The sequence below is a fragment of the Passer domesticus genome, chromosome 2, assembly GCF_036417665.1.
Source record: "Passer domesticus isolate bPasDom1 chromosome 2, bPasDom1.hap1, whole genome shotgun sequence".
NCBI lineage: Eukaryota > Metazoa > Chordata > Aves > Passeriformes > Passeridae > Passer > Passer domesticus.
Window position 1 is genome coordinate 88,287,285 of NC_087475.1, and position 21,871 is coordinate 88,309,155.

A 21,871-nucleotide genomic window follows, 5' to 3' on the forward strand; every position below is an offset into this window, starting at 1 on the left:
TGTCAGTCTTTCCTCCCCTTTTCCCATCAATTTAACTGGTACAGCTGCACACAGGAGTTGATGTAATGTTGCAGGGGGAGGAATGACAAGCTAAGGACAGGGAAACCTCTTCACGTTGTTCTAACTACACCCATGGTGACGGACTTTACCTTTATCTCCAGTACTTGTTTGGAACCAGTAGGAGGCTTCCCCAAAACTGGGTCTGTAACTATTATCACCCAGCCATATACCTTGTGTGAAGCATCATAAGCCGACCATCGAGAAACAGCAGTTTCTAAATAGTGGTAGCATTGTTTGTGTTTCTGGCTGTGAATTTAGGCTGTGCTGTGGCAAAGGAGAGGAGTAAACACCTTTCCAGCAGAAGACCTATTATATAAGAGAGGGTTTCAGTGTTTAGACCGGTTAGTAAATGAGACAACTGAGTTTTATGACCTTGGACACATGAATCACCCGACTGCCATGTCAGGGATTTGACTGGTACATTCTGCCCAGCAAATAAAGCTTTGAATTTGTCATTTCAGAAGAGGAAGGAGTTCAGAACTTGCACAGTCAAATGATGAAAACTGGTATTTTGAGAAAGATCTCACTGTGATGGTGTTAATCACTTCAACGTCATGTTTTCAGGCTTTGGCTGTTTTGACGTTTTTCAGATATAGTAGCCTGTCCTTTGATTCTTTATCTCAAAACCCCCTTACTGTAGGGAGTGCATGAGCTCAGAGAATCTGTGTGGAAGGTTCATCCTGAGAAAATTCAAGCAGGGAATAAATGATCAGAGTGAGGAAATTTTCTTCTTCCAGCTGGATATAAAACTCACTGGTGTGAGTAACTCTGCTATGGAAACTCAAACCTGACTATTGAGCACTGAAGTTCTGCTCTGGTGGGGTCAAAGATGTCTTCATGGGATGGGTCAGTGCCATAAAATGCAATATGGTTTTCCATGGTCATGGGAAATGATCACTGTGTGATGGTCATAGTGGTGTATTAAGTTCCAATATTGTCTCCTGAGTAGAGGAACCAAACAAAAACTTCTCACCATGGCTCTGGTGAAAACAACATTGTGATGAAAAGGAAGTCTTAATAAAGGTAGCATTAAAACTAGATTATATTAGTAAAAGTTGGATGTCTGTGCATCTTGGTAACCATCTAAAAGACAAAAATGTGGTTTCTGACACATGTAGCCCCATTTCTGGAACAGCTGATGTCCAGGAAGACATTTAGCATAGCTGGGAGGAGGAAGCAGGAATGGAATGAGAGACGGGAAGCAAGGCTGTGCAGGGAGCTGTGGATGGGGCAGACCCCAGTGGCAGTTAATCCTGTGTGGTTATGCAACCACACTGCTTTTGTCTAAAAAGTGTCTGTCTGGTAAAACTTTGTTGGCAGTCAGTTTTGCTTTGTATTCACAGAGAAACACTGACATTTGGCGGACAGATGAGATGTCCTTACCTTCACTCTTTAGTCTAGATTTATTTGTCTGATGCACACAGTTCATTATGTTTATGCTGATTGTAACCAACAGTTAATTAAATAAATTCAAGGAGATAGTCATGTCCCAGGAGATATCAGTAAGTGACACAAAGAGATTGAAATGAGAGTTGAGATGGCTTTCTTGACCTTGCTTTGATAAACCTTTCACTGGATACAGCTGGATAGTGCTTCTCTTACAGAACTACTTATAGGTAGTTGTAAGTGCAGAAAGATACTGAATCTGCTAAGAAACAGACACTTCCATGCCATTTCCCACTGAAAGGATTTTGATAACTGAATTCTTTGATTTTAATTTCTTTGGCAACAGGTGTGTGAGGAAGTGTAAGTCCTAAAGAGATACTGCTTATGAGAGGCAGAAAAATTAATATACCTTTACTAACAGAAAGTCGGCTTGCAGCTTTCTATGGAAAATGCTTTCATTGGTGATGGGAATTCCCTTTGATTTTCCCTCCCTCTTCCTTACAGGAAGACACTTCTGCAGTTATATTCAAAGGTGCACAGGTGTAGAATGAAGAATCTAAAAGCCTCCTTATTCACTTCTCTTAGCTATTCCTTTCTGCATAACTATTGAATGCAAAATTTTGCAATTTAGTGTAAGATGGAATGGGAGCCAAATTGCTGCCCTTGGAAATGTATCTGTTAAGAACGAAAGGTAAAGAACACAGGCAGTATCTCTTGACTGCTTTTTTTTTGGTGCCATGCTTCCCAGGAGAAGGCTCCGTGGAGGAGAGAGGTGCTGTGCCACGGTTGGAATGTTGGCTGGAGCTCCGTGAAACCCAATGCGCGGTTTCGACAGAGGAGTCACAACTGTTGGCAGGTTCTGGTGACCACGGCAGACCTCAGTGGGAGTTATTCTAAGAACACAACATAGGATCAGATTACTGAGGGACACTTTACAGGCTCTAAAAAATGAACCATATGACGGTTTATGACAGCTCTGCCTGTTCCAGCCAAGTGGGGAGTGTTGGTGTTTGCTGACCCTGCAGCCGGGGTTGTGAAAGAAGGTGCCTTCCAGAGCCTGTGAGCCTACAGACTTCCAGCCACATAACACCTGCTCACATCTAACTACTGATAAGAAATACAAAAGACATTTAGGACTTGCTTCTCTTGTAGTTTTGATTCATGGTAATTTAATATTGCCTTGTTGCACTTTACTGGGCTTGGGCAATTTACATAGTTCTATATTTAGTAGTCTCTGTCATGAATGTCTTTGTAGAGTGGTCTGTTTGTTGGTGGTTTTTTTTGTGGTTTTTTTTTTGTTTTTGTTTTGGTGGGTTTTTTTTTTTGTTTTGTTTTTTTTTGCGACCAGTATCTTTATTAGCTTAAATTAACCTGCCATTTTTCTGTTTTAACCTGACTGTGAGAGGACATACTTCTGGAATATGAAGACTGTATGAGAGATATTAGCAAGTGGGAAGTGAATTCTAAAAATGGAAATTTTTGTGATCCCCAATTAAATGCTCTCATGTAGAGAACATAGAGTTTCTTCCTAGAGAATTTCTGTACTGGTGTCCAATAGATGCAATTTGTACGACAATTTCTCCTCCCTCTAGTCTTTTTTGGTGAAGTACGTGGCCTGAGAGAACTTAGCAATTTTTGCTGCTGCTGTTGTCAAAGACAAACAGTTAAATGCACACTTATGGAAATACCTCCCAGTTTCCTAGGCCTGACTGCAGTTATTGTCTCTCCTCCCTGTTTCCTACTCTGTTTCCCTTCTTTTGTTCTCTCTAACACTCAGTCCCTCTTAATTCCTTTGATCAGGTGCTGGGTGACGCAGAAGATTGGCATCACTGTGTAAAAGTCTCTTTCTGCCAGTTCCTGCTTTTTTTTGATTTTGTTTTGTTTTGTTTCCCCTCTGGTGCTCCTTGTTTCTAGCTGTTTCTCGTCTCTGCATGTGTTTTCACTGGGCTGCAGTCCTTTCAGGGTTGTCTTTGCTCTGGCATGGGTGCTCAAAGTGTTCTTCTGTCATGGAGCAACTTTTTCCAAGATGACTTTTCCAGCCACATCCCCAGGAATGTCCCCTGTCACATGTCACCTTTTCTCAATATTCATCTTTTTACTTATTTTGTATTTCTCCTGTGCATTCTCATGTTTCTTTTTGTGGTTCCTCTTGTGTCTCCTCATGTGTTTCCTGTCCCTACTGGCTCTTGCCCCTTCCAAAATACATTCGAGCAAAGGTATCTTATGCTCTTCTGGTTGAGGATTTGATGGATTGATTGTTTTTTCATCCAGTTTGGTGGTGGCTGGAATTGACTGTGACTGGCACAGAGCTGTTCATGGCATCCTATCATACCGATTACCCCTGCAGCGCCTTACTGCTACAGCAGAATAATGTTCTGTCAGACTGTTCAGCCTCCATAATTTCTTTACTTGATGCACTATACACATGAATTTGCTCCATAAAATTTATTGTATCTGGTTGAGAATCCATTGAAATTAGTTTTGCAAGGATGACCCACAATTGAGCCAGGGTTTGGAGAGTTCACGTGTTCAAATTTTCAGTATAGCCTGATACGTGCCCTTTAGAAGTTTGCCTGAAATTCTCCACATCTGCCTCTTCTCAAGGCTAGTTTTCCCTCTCTTTTCCATTAACTCATTCACCTTGGCTCTCAAAGGGTCCTCTTGTTGAAACAAAAATTTTCCTTCTTCTTACTTTATAGATAAGAGGGTTTGAGTGCCTTGTTTTGTTCAGCACATTTCCCATTTCTGATGTGTGTCCTTCTGAAATTTCTTATATGTCAGCATCTGTCTGAGAAGAATCACTTCAGTTGTTTCTTACCTTTCAGCTTGTATCCATGTCTAAACAGATGGAAGCTTTGAGAAGCCATAAATGTTATTGTTGGCAGTAGAGGAAGGTGGTGTGGATGTGTGTTGCTATAATTGGTCTTGGCTTTGTGCGAATGGTTTACATGGGTTGGAAGAGCAGCCAGGTGAAAGGTGGCAGAACAGCATCTGCTCCCACCAAACTCTCCTAGGCAGTCACTGTGCTCAGGCTGAAACTGTGGGAACTGAAGAGGTCAGTGCTTACATGGCAGGGTATTGTGTTTCTGGCAGAGACACAGCTCTTAATTTGTGTTTACAGGAGCTGGAGCTGCTTTCTCAGCTACAGACCTGTTTCTTCTTCCAGGGGAATAAGAGGTGCTGCTACAATGACACCATTAGGGAAAGATTAAGATCTTTGTATGTAAAATGCTTTCCCATTGCTATGTGTGCATTGGTTGTGTTTCATGAACCTGGCCTAACTGCAGCCATGGACATTTGCATTGTTCTGTTTCAGAAACAGGTGGAATTAAGGGATTTGCCAGTCCTTCCCTAACGGGTTGAGAGGTCAATCTCAGCAGTCTTTTCTTGCATTCACTTTATTTCAGGGTTGAGTGAAATAAGAGTTTAAAATAGAAAAAAGTTACTACTTTTTCATTGAATATTTAACTACTGGAATAGTTAATACTGATTTCACTGCTTGCCTTTTCATGTCTGTTGTGTCCTAATATACAAGTTCTTTGCCCACAAACTTTCCACAGACAATTCTGGGGTTTTATAATTTTGTTATAAAAAAATGTCCCAAGAGCTGTGGCTTTGTTTCCTGGTTCATTCCTGCTTCATTCTGCAAACACTTGCAGCCATATCAAGATTTCTCACAGCCTCACAGCTCCTACTCCCAACTTTTTATTGCAGTACTGTCTTGATAATACTGTGGTCACCACAAATGTATTATTTTTGCAGAACCTGTTCTTTCTTTGTTGTGTTTTCTGCTTTGAACCAGCCTTGAGTTCAGACATGTAATTTTTGCCTTTCTGTTTCTGCTCTTAATTCCTCCATCTCCACAAAGACAATAAAATCTGTGTGACTGCTTAGATGTGTTATGTTGGGAGCCAGTGTAATAAAGCTGGATAGTCTGCCTGCAGGAGCCTGAAAGCACATGTAGCTGTTTCCATGTGCTTCCCCATTGTTGTTTATTTTCTTGGACTCAGTTACACAAAATGACAGGCTCCTTTTGGTTAGAAGGGATCTCAGACTGCCTAGTCTGGCCCTGCTGCTCAAGCACTGTCCAGTAGGTTGTTGCTATCCTGCAAGGATGGAAACTACAGTCTCTCTGGGTAGCCTGTGCCAATGTTTAACCACCCTTAGAGTAAAAAAGGTTGGGTTTTTTAAAATTATTTTTTTAAATTGTTTTTAGACAGAATTTGATGTGTTAATTTGTGTCAGTTGTTTCTCATTCTGTCACTGGGCGCTGTTGAAAGGAGGGTAGCTCCCTTTTTCCCTTCATTGCCTCCCATTAGGTATTTATTTATTAGTATCGATTAAAAACTGCCCCTGAGTCCTCTCTAGACTGAACAGACCCAGCTCTCTCAGCCTCTCTTCATAGGACAGATGCTCCAGTCTCTTAATAATTTTTGCTGACTTCTTGCTGGACTTGCTCCAGTGTGATCACGCCTTTCTCATGCTGAGGAGGCCTGAACTGGACTCAGTACTCCACATGTTGCTTCAGCTGTGCTGAGTGGAGCTGAAGGATCACTTCCCTTGACCTGTTGGCAACTGGGATTTGCCATAAGGGTGCATTGCTGCCTCACTGTCAGCTCATTGTCACTTGGGACCCCATCCTTTCATTCAGCCAATTTTTACCAAGCCACCTTGTCCAACTATCTAGCCCAAACTTTGTCAGTTTGTCTATGAGGATGTTATAGGAGACTGCTCCTAAAACTCAGACTTCTACCTTGTGCACTACTAAGTTCCGTTCTAAGAAAGAAAATACTGTGACGGAATCATCCTGCTCTGTAGATACACAATGGAATTAACTATCTTTTTTGCTGGGGTCATTGCTTTCTAAACTTGTATTGCATTATTTCTCTGTTCCAGGCCGAAATGAGTTGATTGCCCGCTATATTAAGCTGAGAACAGGGAAAACACGCACAAGGAAACAGGTAAGTGTGCAGTTTTCCCTGGAAGAATTAGCTTCTTTGGACCTCTAGAGATTATGAGCGCTAATGAGAACAAATTTCTTGCTGTTCACTTTTTGGTAGTTTCCTGGAAGGAGGTCGTTGTGCTGAGCTGGTTAATAAGAATGGCAGGAAGAGTCAGCTTGGGCATTTTACAGGAGATTTATAATGCTCATGTCTGCCAATCATGTAGTGACAAATTTTTGTGCTGTTAAATATTGTTATTTTATTTGCTTGGCCTACTAATGAGTGTTTCAGGGAGCACCACTGGTTCTCTGCATGAACATTCCTTGTTCAGCCCAAGCAGACAAGACAGCAGTGATGATTTTGAAAGTACCTGGCACACAAGATGAAAAAGGAATCTTTATAATTTGGGCATGAATATCCACACTATGCTGGACAAAGCACTGAGCAGCCTTGACCTGCCTTAGATAGCCCATCTTTGCAGGCTCTCTACCCTGTTTCATGGCACTGGAGTTATGTTCAGGAAAGCAGCTTATTGTTACCCCCAATCCCTCCTACCCCCAACCCTAAATAACTGCCTAATTCTACAAGAGGCTACCAAGTATTCCTCTGGAATGAACCTGGAATTTTGTCTTTCAATGCAGGTATCTAGTCACATCCAGGTCCTGGCAAGGCGGAAGGCTAGAGAGATCCAAGCCAAGCTCAAGGTATGATGGATATCGCTTAGTATATCACACAAGCCCCCCCCCCCCCCCAAGTCAGCTATTTCCTCTTTGAATAGCCTTTAAAAAGCCTAAGATCAGTCACTGAACTGTAGTAAGCTGGAGAGGAAAAGGCTCTTCCCAGGAAATGTTGTGTAAACATTCATTATTGTTGAAGCTCTGTGACGTCTGGAGCAATTCTATTTAAAGAATAAAGAAACAATAACTTTTTAAATTTCATGTGTCTTATTTCTACCTCTGGTCTATGCTGTTGTCATTCAAATCTGAAAGACCCTTAGACTTAGGAGTGTGCAGAGAGTGTTTACCTGAGCAGGTATTATTTATGGTTACAAATGCTGACCAGTAAGCAGTTGCTGGTGTGGTGGTGGCCTTGGGAAAAGGTGGCCTTAGAGTTATCAGAGCACCAGCTCCACCTCTACTAGAGGTGGTGATGTGGAGTTGTCCACTGAGAGGAAGCAATAAAGCCAGCTGGCATCTTTTCAGGTAAAATGGTGCCAGCTGAATAGACTTTGCTCCTTGATTAATTCAGGCCTGATTTGAAGAGGCCAGAGCTAACGAAAAAGAGAAAATGGTTGAATATTTGCTTGAGAAAAGCTGTGTTTTCCTTTCCATAGGAAGAGCTCCAAGATCACCCTAATGAACCTCTTGACATTTATTTCCACTCAGATTTGATGTGGGGAAATGGTTTATGTGCTCAGACTGAATTGCCAGAAATGTTGAGAAGGTCAAGTTTGTATGTGACAATTGCAGAAGAGGGTGTCTGTCCCCTGTTAAAATGTGAGCTATCCAGAAAGGGCTTGCTGAGCAGGATGTGAGGTCTGACCCTTGTTATGTTTCACTGAGACAGCCAGAGAAGGAAGGTGAATGCTGACCTTTCTGTTTGGTATGGCCCTAAGTAATCTGGAAGGAAGAGATTTGCTTTCCTGGTCTTCCATGCTTCAGGTGACAATAGCCATGACAGCCCAGCCCTGACTGCTGAGGGGTGGTTGTTAGTATGTGCTTCCTCTTGGCTGCCTGGGCAGCTCCTCGCTGGGCACCAGGGCAGATGGACTGTCCTGCGTGTGAGCTCTTGGCACTGAACTGCGCAGTGCTGATGTGCGTGCAGCTCTATTGCAAGCAGTGATTGTCTCTAAGCCATAACTGCACCCCCCCACATCCCAGCCCCATTTTAGAAAGCTGTGCTGTGTCTTTTATTAGCCTATTGTGTTACCAGCTGCTCTGATAAAGAGAAGGAGGCACAAATTACAGCTATCTAATTCAGTGTACCCAGGTGAAGCTGCCTCAGCTTGAAACCTGTGGTGCTGTTAAGTGGTCAATTCAGGTGGAGGCCTGCTGGAGAGGCATGTTAGAGCGAGCAGGAAACAACAACTGCCCAGGGTGTTAAAAGCCTCACTGCTGCTTACATCTGTAACCTTGATTCTGTTCCTTGTGTGTCACAGCTCTGGGGTTGGACATGATTGAAAAGCCAGTCAGCTGAGCCTGTTTCCACTTAGCTCACAGGAGCTGGCCAGTTTTGTTCTCAGGGAACGAAGGTGTCTCGGGGAGCTCCATGGAGCCATTGGCTGCTGTCCTTTTATACCACCCAGGCCCTGCTGTGAGCTCTGCCCAGCTGCCTGCAGAGAACCCTTCCCCAGGACCAGGCTGCTCCTTTCTGCCTGCAGTGGCAGGTCGGGAGCACTGATTCAACTCATTTACTTCTCTGCTTTTGCTGGCTATTTCCATAGAGCAAGGAAATGAAATCACAGAAGCTGCTGCCCTTCCTCCAAGGTCCTGCTGACAACTGTGTGCTCTTTTATCACTGCTCATTTTCTATAGCAAGTGCACGTTTTTGTGTTTATACCCTAGCGATCAGAGCAGCTACATGATGACTTTTCAGAGTAGCGACCACAATATTTCCACCTCTGCACAAACTGGACATTTTTTAAATGTCCACTGTGTCTGTAAAAGATACAGCTGGGAAATAGGGTAAAACATGAAGAAAACTCTCTCCCCAAAAGTCACTAGTTTTTCTATGCCATGGGTGGCTAATAGGTATCATCTGCACTAAGGAAAAAAGTGGGAAATCCTGGTGATAATATCATAAATCCTGGTGGTATTATCATAATCAGCATCATAATCGCCATCATCATTATTGTGTGTTTTAGAATAATAAAATACAAACATTGCAAATGTTTGGTCCAAGTTTCTGTCATTTCTTTTTTCCATTTATTTTCCTTCTTTTTCCTTTTTATGCTGCAAAACACTTAAAATGAGTATAGAACTGAAACAGAAAGATGTCTTTTCTTAAAACATGCTCCTTCCAGCAGTCTGTCAAGCATTTAAACAAAATGAAACCACAGCAAAGGTTAATAGGTAACATACTTTCCTTCCCTAATTATTTTACATTTTCTTTTAACTTTTAATGCCTCCACAAGTAGATGCATCTTCCCGATAAACTGAGGTAGACAAATACAATTTTTCCAGTGAGAAAATAAGGGAAGGAAAAAAATCCTTTTCTGCAATGGCACATGGGAAATAGCCCTTATATATATATTAAGAAAAAAAAACAGAAAATAATAATTTCCCTTTAAAAATGTAGGTAATCCTTCAATTATTCCCTAAGGCAGAATTTAAACTGGATTCTGAAAACATTTCCCATAGCTTTGGAGAAAATTAGGAACTTTCTCGGCATTTAAAATGTTTTCCTTCCATTCACTTGAATGGTACTAACAGTAGTCAGAAATGCTCTAAAAAAGAAGAGGTGTAAGTTTTGCCCATTTCTAGTGATCATTCCACTTGAACATTAACATTTATTATTGAGATTCTTTTTGGATGCCTCCTCTACATGTTTTTTTTTTTTTTTTTTTTTTTTTTTTTGTGAGACACATTAGAATATTTGGGCTTTGAACTTTAGAAAACCTTAGATAAGTTGGAGGGGTTAAAAAGAATGGAGGCCCCAGGGTGAGAATTTACTGCAGTTCAGTGAATGCAAGTGGGAAGTGAGAATTCCTGAAGAAGACAGCAAGGGCTGTTGTACCTCTTTCTGCAGTTTCTTCAAGCCATGAATTATGAGTTTTCTGTGGTAATTATAATGACACAGATAAATGTGGAATGTTTGAAATATGAAGATCAATTGTAGGGGATGTAGGAGGAAAGGCAGAATATGGGGAAGTGTTTCTGTTTGCCTATTTATTCCTTAAAAGAAGAAATTAAGAATGCTGTTTGTTTTATACATAACTCAGACCCACTAATTGTGGCACTGTCATTGCCTGTAAAAATGTGTGTAAATCTACAGTCCTGTTAAAATGCCAAAAGGAATGTCCCTCCATATGTGCCCTGGAGATTATGCAGGTTTCAAGTTTCCCTAAAGATGGGGATAAAATGATAAACTCTACCTAAGACTAATGCAGTCCCAAATTGAGGTAGTCATTTTTGCAGTGATTATGATGATCTCTTTTTGTGACCTTTTCCTAAGAGAGTTTTTTTATAATCAAGAATCCCATTGAATATTCTTATCAATTATTAAAACACAAGAGTCAGCTAGGGGTGTACTTTCTACAACAAAACTTTTCAGCTGTGTGGTTGAAAGCCCTCAGACAGAAAAGAAAAATGCTTATCAGTCTTTAAACCAGCATTTCAGAAACCATGATTGTTCACATCTGAAGCTATAGTAATGAGTCACAGGCTTACAGCTTTAAGGAGTTCTTAGGACAGTTATTGGTGAATTTGCTGCCCAGAATTTCAGAGATGCTTGTTCCTGACAGAGAAGCTGATGAGAATTCTGGATATAGACCATTAGAGCTGGCAACTAGTTAATCATTATAATAATCCTGTCTTTTCTATTCTTGCTCATAGGATCAGGCAGCTAAAGATAAAGCCATGCAGAGTATGGCTACAATGTCATCTGCCCAGATTATCTCTGCAACTGCCTTCCATAGTAAAATGGCCTTGCCTGGTCTCCCACGACCAGCCTACCCTGCTGTTTCTGGGGTGAGTGGATCAGTGTCTTGGTGGAGTTTTGAGAAGACACTTGACTTTTGAAAGGATGTTGGGACCTGCTCAGGAAAATCCTGAGAACTGAGACAGAATGGGCCAAAAGGTGTTGTCTCTGTAGAATAAATCTGTCATGTGGCTTCAACAGTTTTGACCAATTCTTTGCTCACACTGATGTGAAACAATAGTTTTACTTTGTATATTTTTTTAATGATACAAGGGAAAGAACAATCAGTTCCTTTGGATTTACATATCACTTTCTTAGTCCAGCATCTTTTTGGAATAAATCTTTTTGGGCCATCCTGGCCATTTTTCAAGTTTATATTTCCCAGTCTTTTTCTCAGCACTTAAATCAGATGGCTCTTACATAAATTCCTTAATAGAGAAAGGTCTGTCAGCATGTCCATGCCTATGAGTAGGGCCTAGTGAGCATTTGGTGAGTATTGATTTCTGCCAAAATAACTCTGTGAAACTTTCCTGGGGAAAATGGTCCTTCCAAGAGAGTAAGCATCACAGAAGCTATGGAGACAGAGGCACAAGGTGCATGCATAATATTTAACATTAAAGGTCACTTTTGGGTCAGTGTTTTGCATATCAGTGGTGTTTAGAATGAAAAAAAAATAGACCAGTCAGCATCTCCACAAGAATGAAACCAGGAATGTAAAAAGAAGAGAGAACTCATTCATATATTTTAAGATCTGTGAGTTTGCAGTTTGTTTACCCAGAAAAGAGCAAGCCTTTTCATCTCTGTCCTAAGAGTGGTGACTTCTGCCTATGTGTTGTTCTCTTGCAGTTTTGGCAAGGATCATTGCCAGGCCAAGCTGGATCTTCCCAGGAGTAAGTATTCTTTCATGTGAGCATCCAAAGCAGGTGCTTCTGCTGCTTTCTCTGCTGCCTGAGGAATACCATTAGCTATCACAAGACCTGTGAAATGCTAAGGCCTTCATTTTTCTTACAGTAGTGTTAAAATGGAGCTGAGCTCTCCTGAAAGCTGTGTTTACTTGTGGGTGTTGAATGTCTCTGAATTTGGGCCTGAACGTCTGAGAGGCATCCAGACCTATATCCACTTGCATAGATAAAAAACTACTTGTAGTTGAAAGGAAAGGACAAACAAATGGGCACTGGTGTATTAAGAGGCTGATAGGGATCTCAGAAAAACAAATCTGGAGGGAGGGCCTGCTGAACACCTGCAGGGAAATCTTATTGCTTTCTGAGTGTTTGCCCATGACCCTTGTCTTGCCCAGACAGAAAGATAATTTCCAAAAGACACTTAGGCCACTTTCTCTCTGAGGAGAAATACTTGATCTAATCTGTGCAAACAGTCAGTGAGGAATATTTTTTTGTTTGGTTGTGTTTTTATTAACCACCTCTCTGTCTACTTCTGTAGCGTGAAACCTTTTTCTCAACAACCTTATGCTGTACAGCCTCCACTTCCAATACCAGGTAGGTAAGGAAATGTACTTCCTTCCTTTCAAATTGTATTCCAACTTCAAAACCAGCCAGCACTCTAAAAATCTTGAAAGTTAATTCAAAAAAAACCAAAACCTATTGAAACATTTCAAAGAGCCAAAACCAATTTTTATATAATTTCCTCTTATTACCTGTTCTCATCCTTTTACTGAGAGAGTTGAAGCTTGTAAATTTTGTTTTCTTCCTGTTTTATATTGGTTGTGTTGGTCTTGGCTCAGCAGAGGATAAAAGTTTACATGTCTACTGGTCTTTAACCATGCTTCATGCTGTAGAACACTGTTCTTTGTCATAACATGATTGTGTTCCTAATTTCTCATTAAGTGGAATAACAGATGTCTTTTCCTTCTCAAGCTTCCCCATTTTGAGAGATTAATGGTGATACATAATTCTGATACTAAACAGTTTATTTCACTGCTCCTTTAGGCTCTTAAAATTGCTGAACATGTTTTCTCTGGTGTCAGACCTGGGTAGTTTGTCTTTTACATCATAACCCCTGGTAGTGCTGTCCTAGCAGAGGGTGACTGGCAAGCCAGTTAGAGCACAGGTAGACTGAGGACCTTGTGAATGATATTTTTGTGATGGTGATTGAAGCCATAAGAAAATTGTGAGTCAGCTTTGACAGTAGGTGCTCTACTGGACAGCCATTGCCATTTTTTTCTAAATTATTTTAATATAAATCCTGTGTGCTTAGGGTTTGAATCTCCTACTGGCCTCTCACCTTCCCCATCAGCACCAGCTTGGCAAGGACGAAGGGTTGCTAGCTCCAAACTTTGGATGTTAGAGTTCTCTGCATTCTTGGAACAACAGCAAGACCAAGACACAGTAAGAAACACACATTGCTTCCACCCCTCATTAATTTTGCATCTTTGGACAGCTCCTGTTCATCAGGGATGTGTTAAACTACTCTATGTGTATGGAAATATTTCCTTTGTTGCTCTTCAGAGAATAGAAAGGCATCTTTGGGAAACACCAGATATCATCCTCTTAGAGGATAAGTAGTGACAGAATCAGGTCTGTGCAATGTGCTTCTGGCTTCCCTGTCTAGGGTCACAGGCATTCATTCACCAGAGCCCAAGGCACTGAGGTCATCAGCCCTTGCCAGGCTATTCTGGCTGTCCTGTCCAGCCTTGTAATATAGACTCCAGTATAGAATCCAAAATTAGAAGTTCCTAGGATCACAGAAAGCCATGTGTTTCTCTGGTGTGCTGAGAACTTAAAATTGGTGGCAACTGTGATGAATTTGCATTAATCACTGTTTCCACAGTGAAATGGAAGTAGTAAGATTTGCTTCTCTCACTAAACCTTTTGATTCTCTGTCTTGAGATGTACTCTGGTGATGGACTGAGATAGGAAAGTTCAGAAAAGATAGTATTATTTGCCTGGGATTTATCTGCTGTAGGATTTCAGGCTTTTCATAGGACATGAGCATTGATATTTGACTGAGTGACCTGTCACAGGTAACACTCTGTGTCTCAGGCTTTTGCAGACTATATGGCAGCACAAGGCAATGATTTAGCAGTGAAAATAGGAAGAAAAAATCCAAAACCAGTGTTTCAGAGAAGGAAGAAGCATGAATGTATTGACAGGAAGGAAAGAACAGCATGAGCTGGTGTTAGCAGAGATATTTCTATTGATTTCTTCTGCTCTTTTAGCAAACTCTATCAAATCTTCATTGACTTCCAGCAGTCTTCTGTGAGGGACAATGGATGTTCAGTATGTACTGATGGTACTGAACAATTCTCTAATTCCATGTTTTTCCTCTTTTTGCAGTATAACAAACACCTGTTTGTGCACATTGGGCAGTCAAGCCCCAGCTACAATGACCCCTACCTCGAGGCAGTGGATATCCGGCAGATCTATGACAAGTTCCCTGAGAAGAAAGGGGGCCTGAAGGAGCTCTTTGAAAGGGGGCCAGCTAATGCCTTCTTCCTTGTCAAATTCTGGGTAAGGGAAGGGCCCTTTGTAGGGTACCCATTTGCTATGAAGTTTGTCACTTTTAAAGCTGTGTCCTCCCTGGCTGTTAGAAAACTGCTGTCTCACAACAAATTTTTCCCTGTGCAGGCAACTTAATACAGCAACAACTGTCATTTTTATTGACCCCATAAGATCTTCCCTTAACCCCACAAGGCACACTTTTTGGCCTGCAGCAAGATGTATCTTTCACCTTGCCCATCCGTAGAGTTGTTCTTGACTACTGTCTGCAGATTTGCTAATGATGACTTGGACCCTCTAGAATTTTTATTCATGTATGAGTAAAGAATTCAGAGGAAATTATTCTCTGCATAATCTTATGCATTCACTTCTCTCAGTGTTGTGTAACTCCTCTGTCAGAAGGAATACTTTTCCATCTCTTCTCCTGTCCCTGTAGCTGCATTTTGTGTTATCCAAGTACTAATAATTTACAGATGCATACTTACTGCTGGCAAAGCAAAAGATAAGAGAAAAATATAATGAAATTGGATTATGCTGATAATATATTACTGAAATAACTTCTGGTAAATTGGTAGAAATCAGTCTGGCAAAAGCTTACTCACTCAATTTGGATTTTTGTGATTTAACTGAAATTTGCAAAACCTGTGCCATTGTGCTTCAAGGTACAAACAAAATAGCTTTGGTGATCGATATTATCATAAGAATTATGAAATTAAAAATAATAGTAGCTCAGGGCAGTTGTACAGTAGACGGCTGAGGGAATGTGTAATGGGATTTTGAGCCTTTCAGGAGTTTACCACATCATTCAACCTGAAGTCAGAGTGAGATGATGAAAAATGAGCTTTTATATTTCATTCCCTTCATACAAAGTGCCACTAAAAAGCCTCCTGACTGTTGCTTTCAGAAAGAAGAGTTAAGTGCCTGGAGATGCAACTTCCCAGCTGTCCCAAGCCTAGCCTTTCCAGAAATGAGTTGGAGAACGCTGGCTGGGAGTCTTCTTCTCAAGTGCCTGTGCCTAGAGTGTTGGTTGCTGATAATTTTTGGGGACATACAATTCTATTACCTGCAGTCTCTGTGCTGCTGAGCTGGGCCCTTCATGGGATTAGCTCCTGGCAAAGTACAACAAAGCCTGCCTGGGGTGCTCAAAACAAAAGGTGGAAGATCAGCTCTGTTCTGGCTGGGAGAGAAAACAGCACCTTGCTGAGAAGTTTATCCTTTGACAGGGTATTTTGAAAGGTATTGATTGCCTTTTGTTCTTTTTTTTTCAAGAACCAAAAGGAAGGGCTTAGAGGGAGGTGTTACACAGAGAGAATGAATCACTTTGAACTCCTTGACTTTTAGAGAGAGAAATAATGAAATTTTGATCTGGTGCAACTGTGATTTTATTTATCAAAATTGACAGTGTGCTATTCTGCTTTTGTGGTTCAGTTTGGGGATTGTGATAACTTGGTTTTTAATATCAGAAGTATAAATGTGCCCTATGCACCATGTCAGACCAACCTCTGTCAGGGTTTTGGAAGATTTAGATGGTGGCATGTCATCAAGTTGGGTTTCTTCTGCTCCCATGTGAGTTGTTCAGAGGGTATCAGCTCACTGCAATTTGGCTTGATTAAAGAGATGTAACACAGGATTCGAAACAGCTTTACTCCAATGTGTGCACAATGCTGTGGGGCTCTACAACTCTGTACTTAAAAGGACAGAAATATTTCTGGGCTTGGTTTAATACTTGGGCTGTCTGATACTTTTTTTGGTACCCTTGCATCGTTGAATCCCATCTGGAGTTAGCATCAGGTTTTATTGGTGGCAACATTACAGCTTGTCATGTAGAAATAGGCGAAGTTTAGAAGTCAAGTCATTAGTTAAATGGAAGCTTGTAAGACTTTTAAGAAGCAAATAAATAAACACCTTGCACAAATAAGGCAATTTGATTAAAAACAAAAAAGGAAGGAAATTAGATTTCAGCAGAAATTTTTATATCCCTCTACATTTTGATACTTTTGTAACAGTATGTGTTAGGGTGCTTTTTTATTATGCTTCCTGATACCTCTGGACAACTGTACAAATATACTGTTGATGTTCAAAGATGTATTGGATAAAGCAATTACTACACCATTGAATTTACAGCATCATTTTAGCATAAAATGGTAAGTAGAATTAAATACTTGAAGGATGCTTTGAGACATGGTGATTGATTTTTCAGAGGTTCTGAGTTGCAGTTGTGGTTGCAGGTGACAAAGACTTTAAACAAAGCAAGGAATGAGTAAGTTGGGGTTGTGTATCTGCAGTTTTAGGCTTGAAGAACCTGAGGCATCAACCTGCCATTGCTACAGTAAACATTGAATATACCAGATGATCTGTTGTGTACCAGAGACCTAATTTTAAACAAGCATCCTTAGTGGTAGCACTGAGGATCTAGTATGACTAAGAAAGAGATGTTCACATTCGTTCAAAGGTGCTTTAAACTATCTATACAATAGCTAAGAGTTAAAAGTTGATGAGTTTGAAATGTAGGCAATGTTGCAGTGTTTGCAATTCTTCCTTGATTTTGGCATCAAAAACTTGGTACAATGAACTGATTTTTGGACTTGGATTGGCAAGTCGTGTATGACATCTGTGTGACATTTCTCTGTGCTCCAAATGCATTCTAGCACACGACAATGAATGTGAGGCATCAGCCTCTCAACACATGGGCAGTGGCAGCCCTGCTCTTTTCCTGGCTAATATTATCTCTGCCACCTGTTCCTTGCTTCTCCCCATGAACTCCTCCTCTATGGATTGTTATTAATAGTTTGGGGAAGAGGCGTTCTCAGGGCTTTGCACGTTAGTAGAATGGTGCACTTGCATCTTGGAACTTTCAGAAGTTGTGAGACTGCATGGAAGAAGGAAAATGACAAACCAGGAATTCAGGACAGGTAGTACTTTGCACAGAGCACCCATCTTCAGAGACATGAATCATGGGAATTTCTTGTCCTGCCTGTGAAGAATGTATGTAGTAATTTCTTCTTGGTGATAGGCAAGCAATCTTCTGAGCATCTGAGTGCTTCTTTCAGCTAAATGGAATATACTTTTGTGGGAAGGTGCTGAAGGGGTGGGCTGGAAACTGCTGTCTTGCACCTGGCTTCTCTCCTGTCATAAGCAAATCCAGTCAAAACAGCAGCAGTGTAAATTGCCCTCAGCACCCTGCCTTGCCGACTGGATGCTTTCAATCATGGAACTGCCTGGAGAGCAAGAAATGGCAATTTGGTCTCCATGTTCATTCTGTTCTGGTACTCCTCAGGCAGCAAACAAGACAGCAGCTAGAAACATAGAATTTTATGATTTTTACACACATTAATTCCATTTGCCATCACCAGCACCACCTCCAGTTGCTGCCTTATGTAAGGGGAATCTGCCAATGGCATTTCTTCTACCAAAGTTGTCCCCCACAGTGTTCCAACAGTGTAGAGATTATTAGCAGCAAAAGGCAGATTGAAAGATTGAATTGCTGAGGAATTTTCAGAGTCTTTTCCAGAGATGGAGGGGAGAGAGGAGCATATCAACTTGTGGAGGGCTACTATGCTCTTCCCAGAATAAATCCCTTCTCTTCCATCTGGAAGTCTTTTCTTTTTTTCTGCTTACTTCTCTGGAAAGGAGGAAATTGCAGATGTTTTCCCCCCCAAGCAGGCAGATTCACTCTTGTATGCAGTATGTGAATATCTGGGATGTGCTATATCGCAGATATCTTCAGTGACTCTAGTTTCAGCATGTTTGGAAGTCATCAGGTAAGCTATGGATAAGTGTGTCATCTGTGTTGAGCTTGCACAGCAAGTTGAACACATCCCAGACACATCAGATTTCTGCTATGCCAGAGTATGCACAGGTTTTTACATTTGGAACTTGTGGGACAGAAAACAAGAACCCTGATTTTGTCAGATAAAGTAGTATGGTCCAGCTGGTGGCTCATAACTCAGATTTAGCTTGTAATATGCCTTGTTTATTTGATCTTCTACCTTTGCCTGTAAGAGAGACTGAGAACAGCTGTTTGAATGCTGGACACCACCCAACAGCCTGAATGCTATTGCTGCCCCTGCAGTCCCACCCTGTTCTAGCCAGTGGCAAGTAGGAGCTTGGGGGGCCAAGCAGCTCACCCCCCAGGGGGCTCTCAGTGAGACTTTCCTAAATCCTGCCTGTGTCTCCTTTGGCTGCCTAGGCTGGGGTAAGAATATATTTAAGACCATCTAATTTGTTGTTGGATATACTAGGGCATTTGCCAGAGAGGAGTTGAGACACCTGGGTTCTAGTCACATCCAGTTACATTTTAAAAAATTCTATGCATTCCCAGACTATAAAGTGAAGATTAGCTCTCCTGCTTGATGGAATTCTGGGAAGATGAATTTCCGTTGAATCATAGTCACTATTATTCCCTTGTGTCTTTTCACAGTGTAATGTACTGAACACAGTAAGTCAGACCTGTCTGCTCACCTTGGGTACTTGTTCCAGGACTGGATGTGCTCTGACACAAGGTCTTCTGTTGAGAAGCAATGTAGTCCTGATGGTCTAGGTGTTGTGAGGAGCTCACAGGAATCTAGGCATGAAGGCCACAGTGTTTTTAGATGTTAAGCTAATGCAGTAGCTCTTTTGGTCACTGCGGTCTTGTCCTCATGCAATCCTGAGAAGTTTAACTGCACCCTTTTGTGAATTATCCCAGTGTCCGGTTGACATTTAGAAGTTAATTTGGCTATGACAGATTACACTGTTCTTCCTCAATTTTCTGCGTTGTCTCCCTCCCTTCAGGAGGTAATCATCTCCACAGCAGGGAAAGCTAAGAGATTGGAGTTCCACTTTTGTGTTGTTCCTTGGTCTTGTATTCATGTACACCATTGCTGTTTTCAGTTCACATGTATAAACCAGGTTGCAAGTAGTTCAAGAGCAGATATGTGTGTGCTCAATAATCTCTGGTACGGGGGCAGTGCCTTCCTAGAGAAGGTGGGAACCAGCAGCTGTAAATAAGTGGAAAAGCTGTAAGTCTAAGACCAGCAGTGTCTGGGGTGCTCCAGCTGCATTCTCCTGCAATCATGAACTGGAGCCCTCAGCAACTGCTATTGTCATTCCCTGGAGTTGCTGAAATTCCCTGTATGTATGTTTGTGAGATCTGCAAAGGTAACAGGAGGTGAGTACGTAGTTCCTGGTGACTGATCACTCCATATCTGACCGTCGTAGCCCATAATACGGGACAAGCTTTAGAATAAAATGTGCAGTGTAAATGTGAGGGAGTTCCAACATGATCCTGCTGCTCCACTGCAACAGGGCTTCCAGATACCTGATAGTACATAATGTCAGTGAATGGTGACAACTCCTTAATTCAAACAGTATTATCGTAGTTTTGCCATTAATGTTGATTATTTAGATGTTAATTTGCTGTGAAATTCTAGTCTGGCCTTCTGGTGGGAGGCTTGTCAAATTGCGGATGCACTTAAGAGTGGCTTCTTAGGGCTAGTGAAACTTTTCTCATGAAGTGGAACTAGCACCTTTCTTCTTTGCCTCGTATTGAGTGTATTTATTTTTTAATTTTACCAGTGAATCTTTTAGAGAATGTAATCTTAACTTTACTAACTAGTGAGACCCTGAAAATGTTTGTCTGGTTCTGCAATGAGAGCCTCTTGCTGTGTTTATGTAGCAGTGGCCTGACCAAGTCTCTGTAGCCTTAACCCTTTGTTCTTTTTTGACTCAGTGGGAGAATTTCTTTGGAAGAGCAGAATCAAGTCTATACATTGTGTTTATCTCTCCCAAGGGAAATAGCAGAAAAATATTGTGAAGGACTCCTAGTGTAGGTCCTCTCTGGACAAGGGAAGAAGTTAATCTTTATTTAGACAGTTGGAGTGTGGGTGAAATAAACAATACAATTGATTGCATTGACATGGAAGTGAGTATTACAGTATTAAAGTACAGTATTACAGTAAACCAGAATGGAATAATACTGCTGTTCTCTAATACCAGGTGCATTTGTGGTACAAAGAAAGTAGCTGCATAACTACAGTTATTTAATACTAAGGTCTTCAGCATGGCCATAATAATTCACTAGAATAAGCTGTCCTGCCTTCTGCTATCCCTGTTGCCACCCATCTTCCCAACACGTTCTTTGTTTGAACACACACACAAGTGTTTCTGAATCAGGCCAGGGAAATGATCCCACTGAGAACTAACTGAGCAATTCCTCAGTGAGCCTTGTAATGCAGCTACAGAGATGTGTGTCAGTACAGCAGGAATGGGGAAGCACAAACTGCTCTGGAAAACTAAGACTGCTGTCTCTTGGGGTCAGGACCAGCCTGGCATCACCAAACTACAACTCTGAGGTGCAGTTTCTCAAGAGACTCAAGCCAACCCAAGTATGTGTTGCTATGAAAATAGGCAATCTTTGTGCCCTCATCTTCTGTGGTGTCACAAAGGCAGCAGCAAGCTCACGTGTCTACAGAAGGAGAGAAAACTTGACTGTCGCTTTCTAGACTGACCTAAACCTTTGGAGAAGTTGCTCCTTAAGACAACTAAGATAACAGTATTTATTATCTCGTGGCACTTAAGAGGCAGGTATTTTGCATGGCAAAGAAAGAGGAGTATTCATTATTGTGGTGGTCCAGTTCTACCACATTGCTTGTCCTTAGTGCTGCTCTAGATCACAAATAAAAAACTCTTCACTGATATTGGTTAAGAAAATGCTGCTAGAATGGCATCTAATGCTGTCTTAGTCACACTGTGTCCACTTTAGAAGGAACACATGTTCTTCAGTTTCCTCTTCCCTTAGCTCAACTGGAAGAATAAAATGCTCTGGAGCAGCCTATGGGAACTAATCCTTGCTTTACGCTGATGTGAATTAGCACATGGGCTTGTGGAGCACAGAGAAGCTCTGCCCTTTCAGTTTTGAGGGGGAGGAAGCTGAGCTGGGCATTCCCACACACTAGTGTTTCTAGTGCTTAAGGGAGCTGCCACTTGTTTCATAGCTGCGGTTGGAATGACCCCTGGTGGAAGTTTCAGACAGTCAGGATTTTTAGGAGCTCTGTCCCAACAGGAGGCTTCAGTTGGCCAGCCTTAGGCACCCACATTTGAAAACTGTGGCTGCTATTGGAGATGAGTTTGAATTCAGGTGTAACTGGGCTGTATCCATCAGTAATCTACATTCCTTATGTTGCATCCTGTCTATTTACATTTGTAGTACCTGAGCCTGACATGTGTGTGTACTCACACATTCCTTTTCCCTGTTGTCTCTTTTCCCTTACCTATGTTCTTAGGGTGGAAAAACTTTGTTATTGCTTTACCATTTTTTTCCTTCCTGGTGAGTCAGCCTAGTCCACCCTGTCTGTTGCACTGCTCTTGACTCTGCAGTCTGCTCTCCACATGCTTTGTGAGTACCTCCAA

General features: G+C 41.5%; 1 protein-coding gene across 4 annotated transcripts in view; it reads left to right on the top strand.

The window, feature by feature from the left end:
* Positions 1 to 21,871, top strand: part of TEAD4 (TEA domain transcription factor 4) — a 51,955-nt gene that overhangs the window by 25,340 nt on the left and 4,744 nt on the right. For all 4 annotated transcript variants that reach the window (XM_064409893.1, XM_064409895.1, XM_064409894.1 and 1 more), the window contains 7 exons: positions 6,343 to 6,407; positions 7,031 to 7,093; positions 10,943 to 11,077; positions 11,874 to 11,917; positions 12,468 to 12,523; positions 13,242 to 13,372; positions 14,321 to 14,494. In XM_064409893.1, the coding sequence (XP_064265963.1) occupies positions 6,343 to 6,407; positions 7,031 to 7,093; positions 10,943 to 11,077; positions 11,874 to 11,917; positions 12,468 to 12,523; positions 13,242 to 13,372; positions 14,321 to 14,494 (668 nt within the window). The remainder of the gene's footprint in view (positions 1 to 6,342; positions 6,408 to 7,030; positions 7,094 to 10,942; positions 11,078 to 11,873; positions 11,918 to 12,467; positions 12,524 to 13,241; positions 13,373 to 14,320; positions 14,495 to 21,871) is intronic.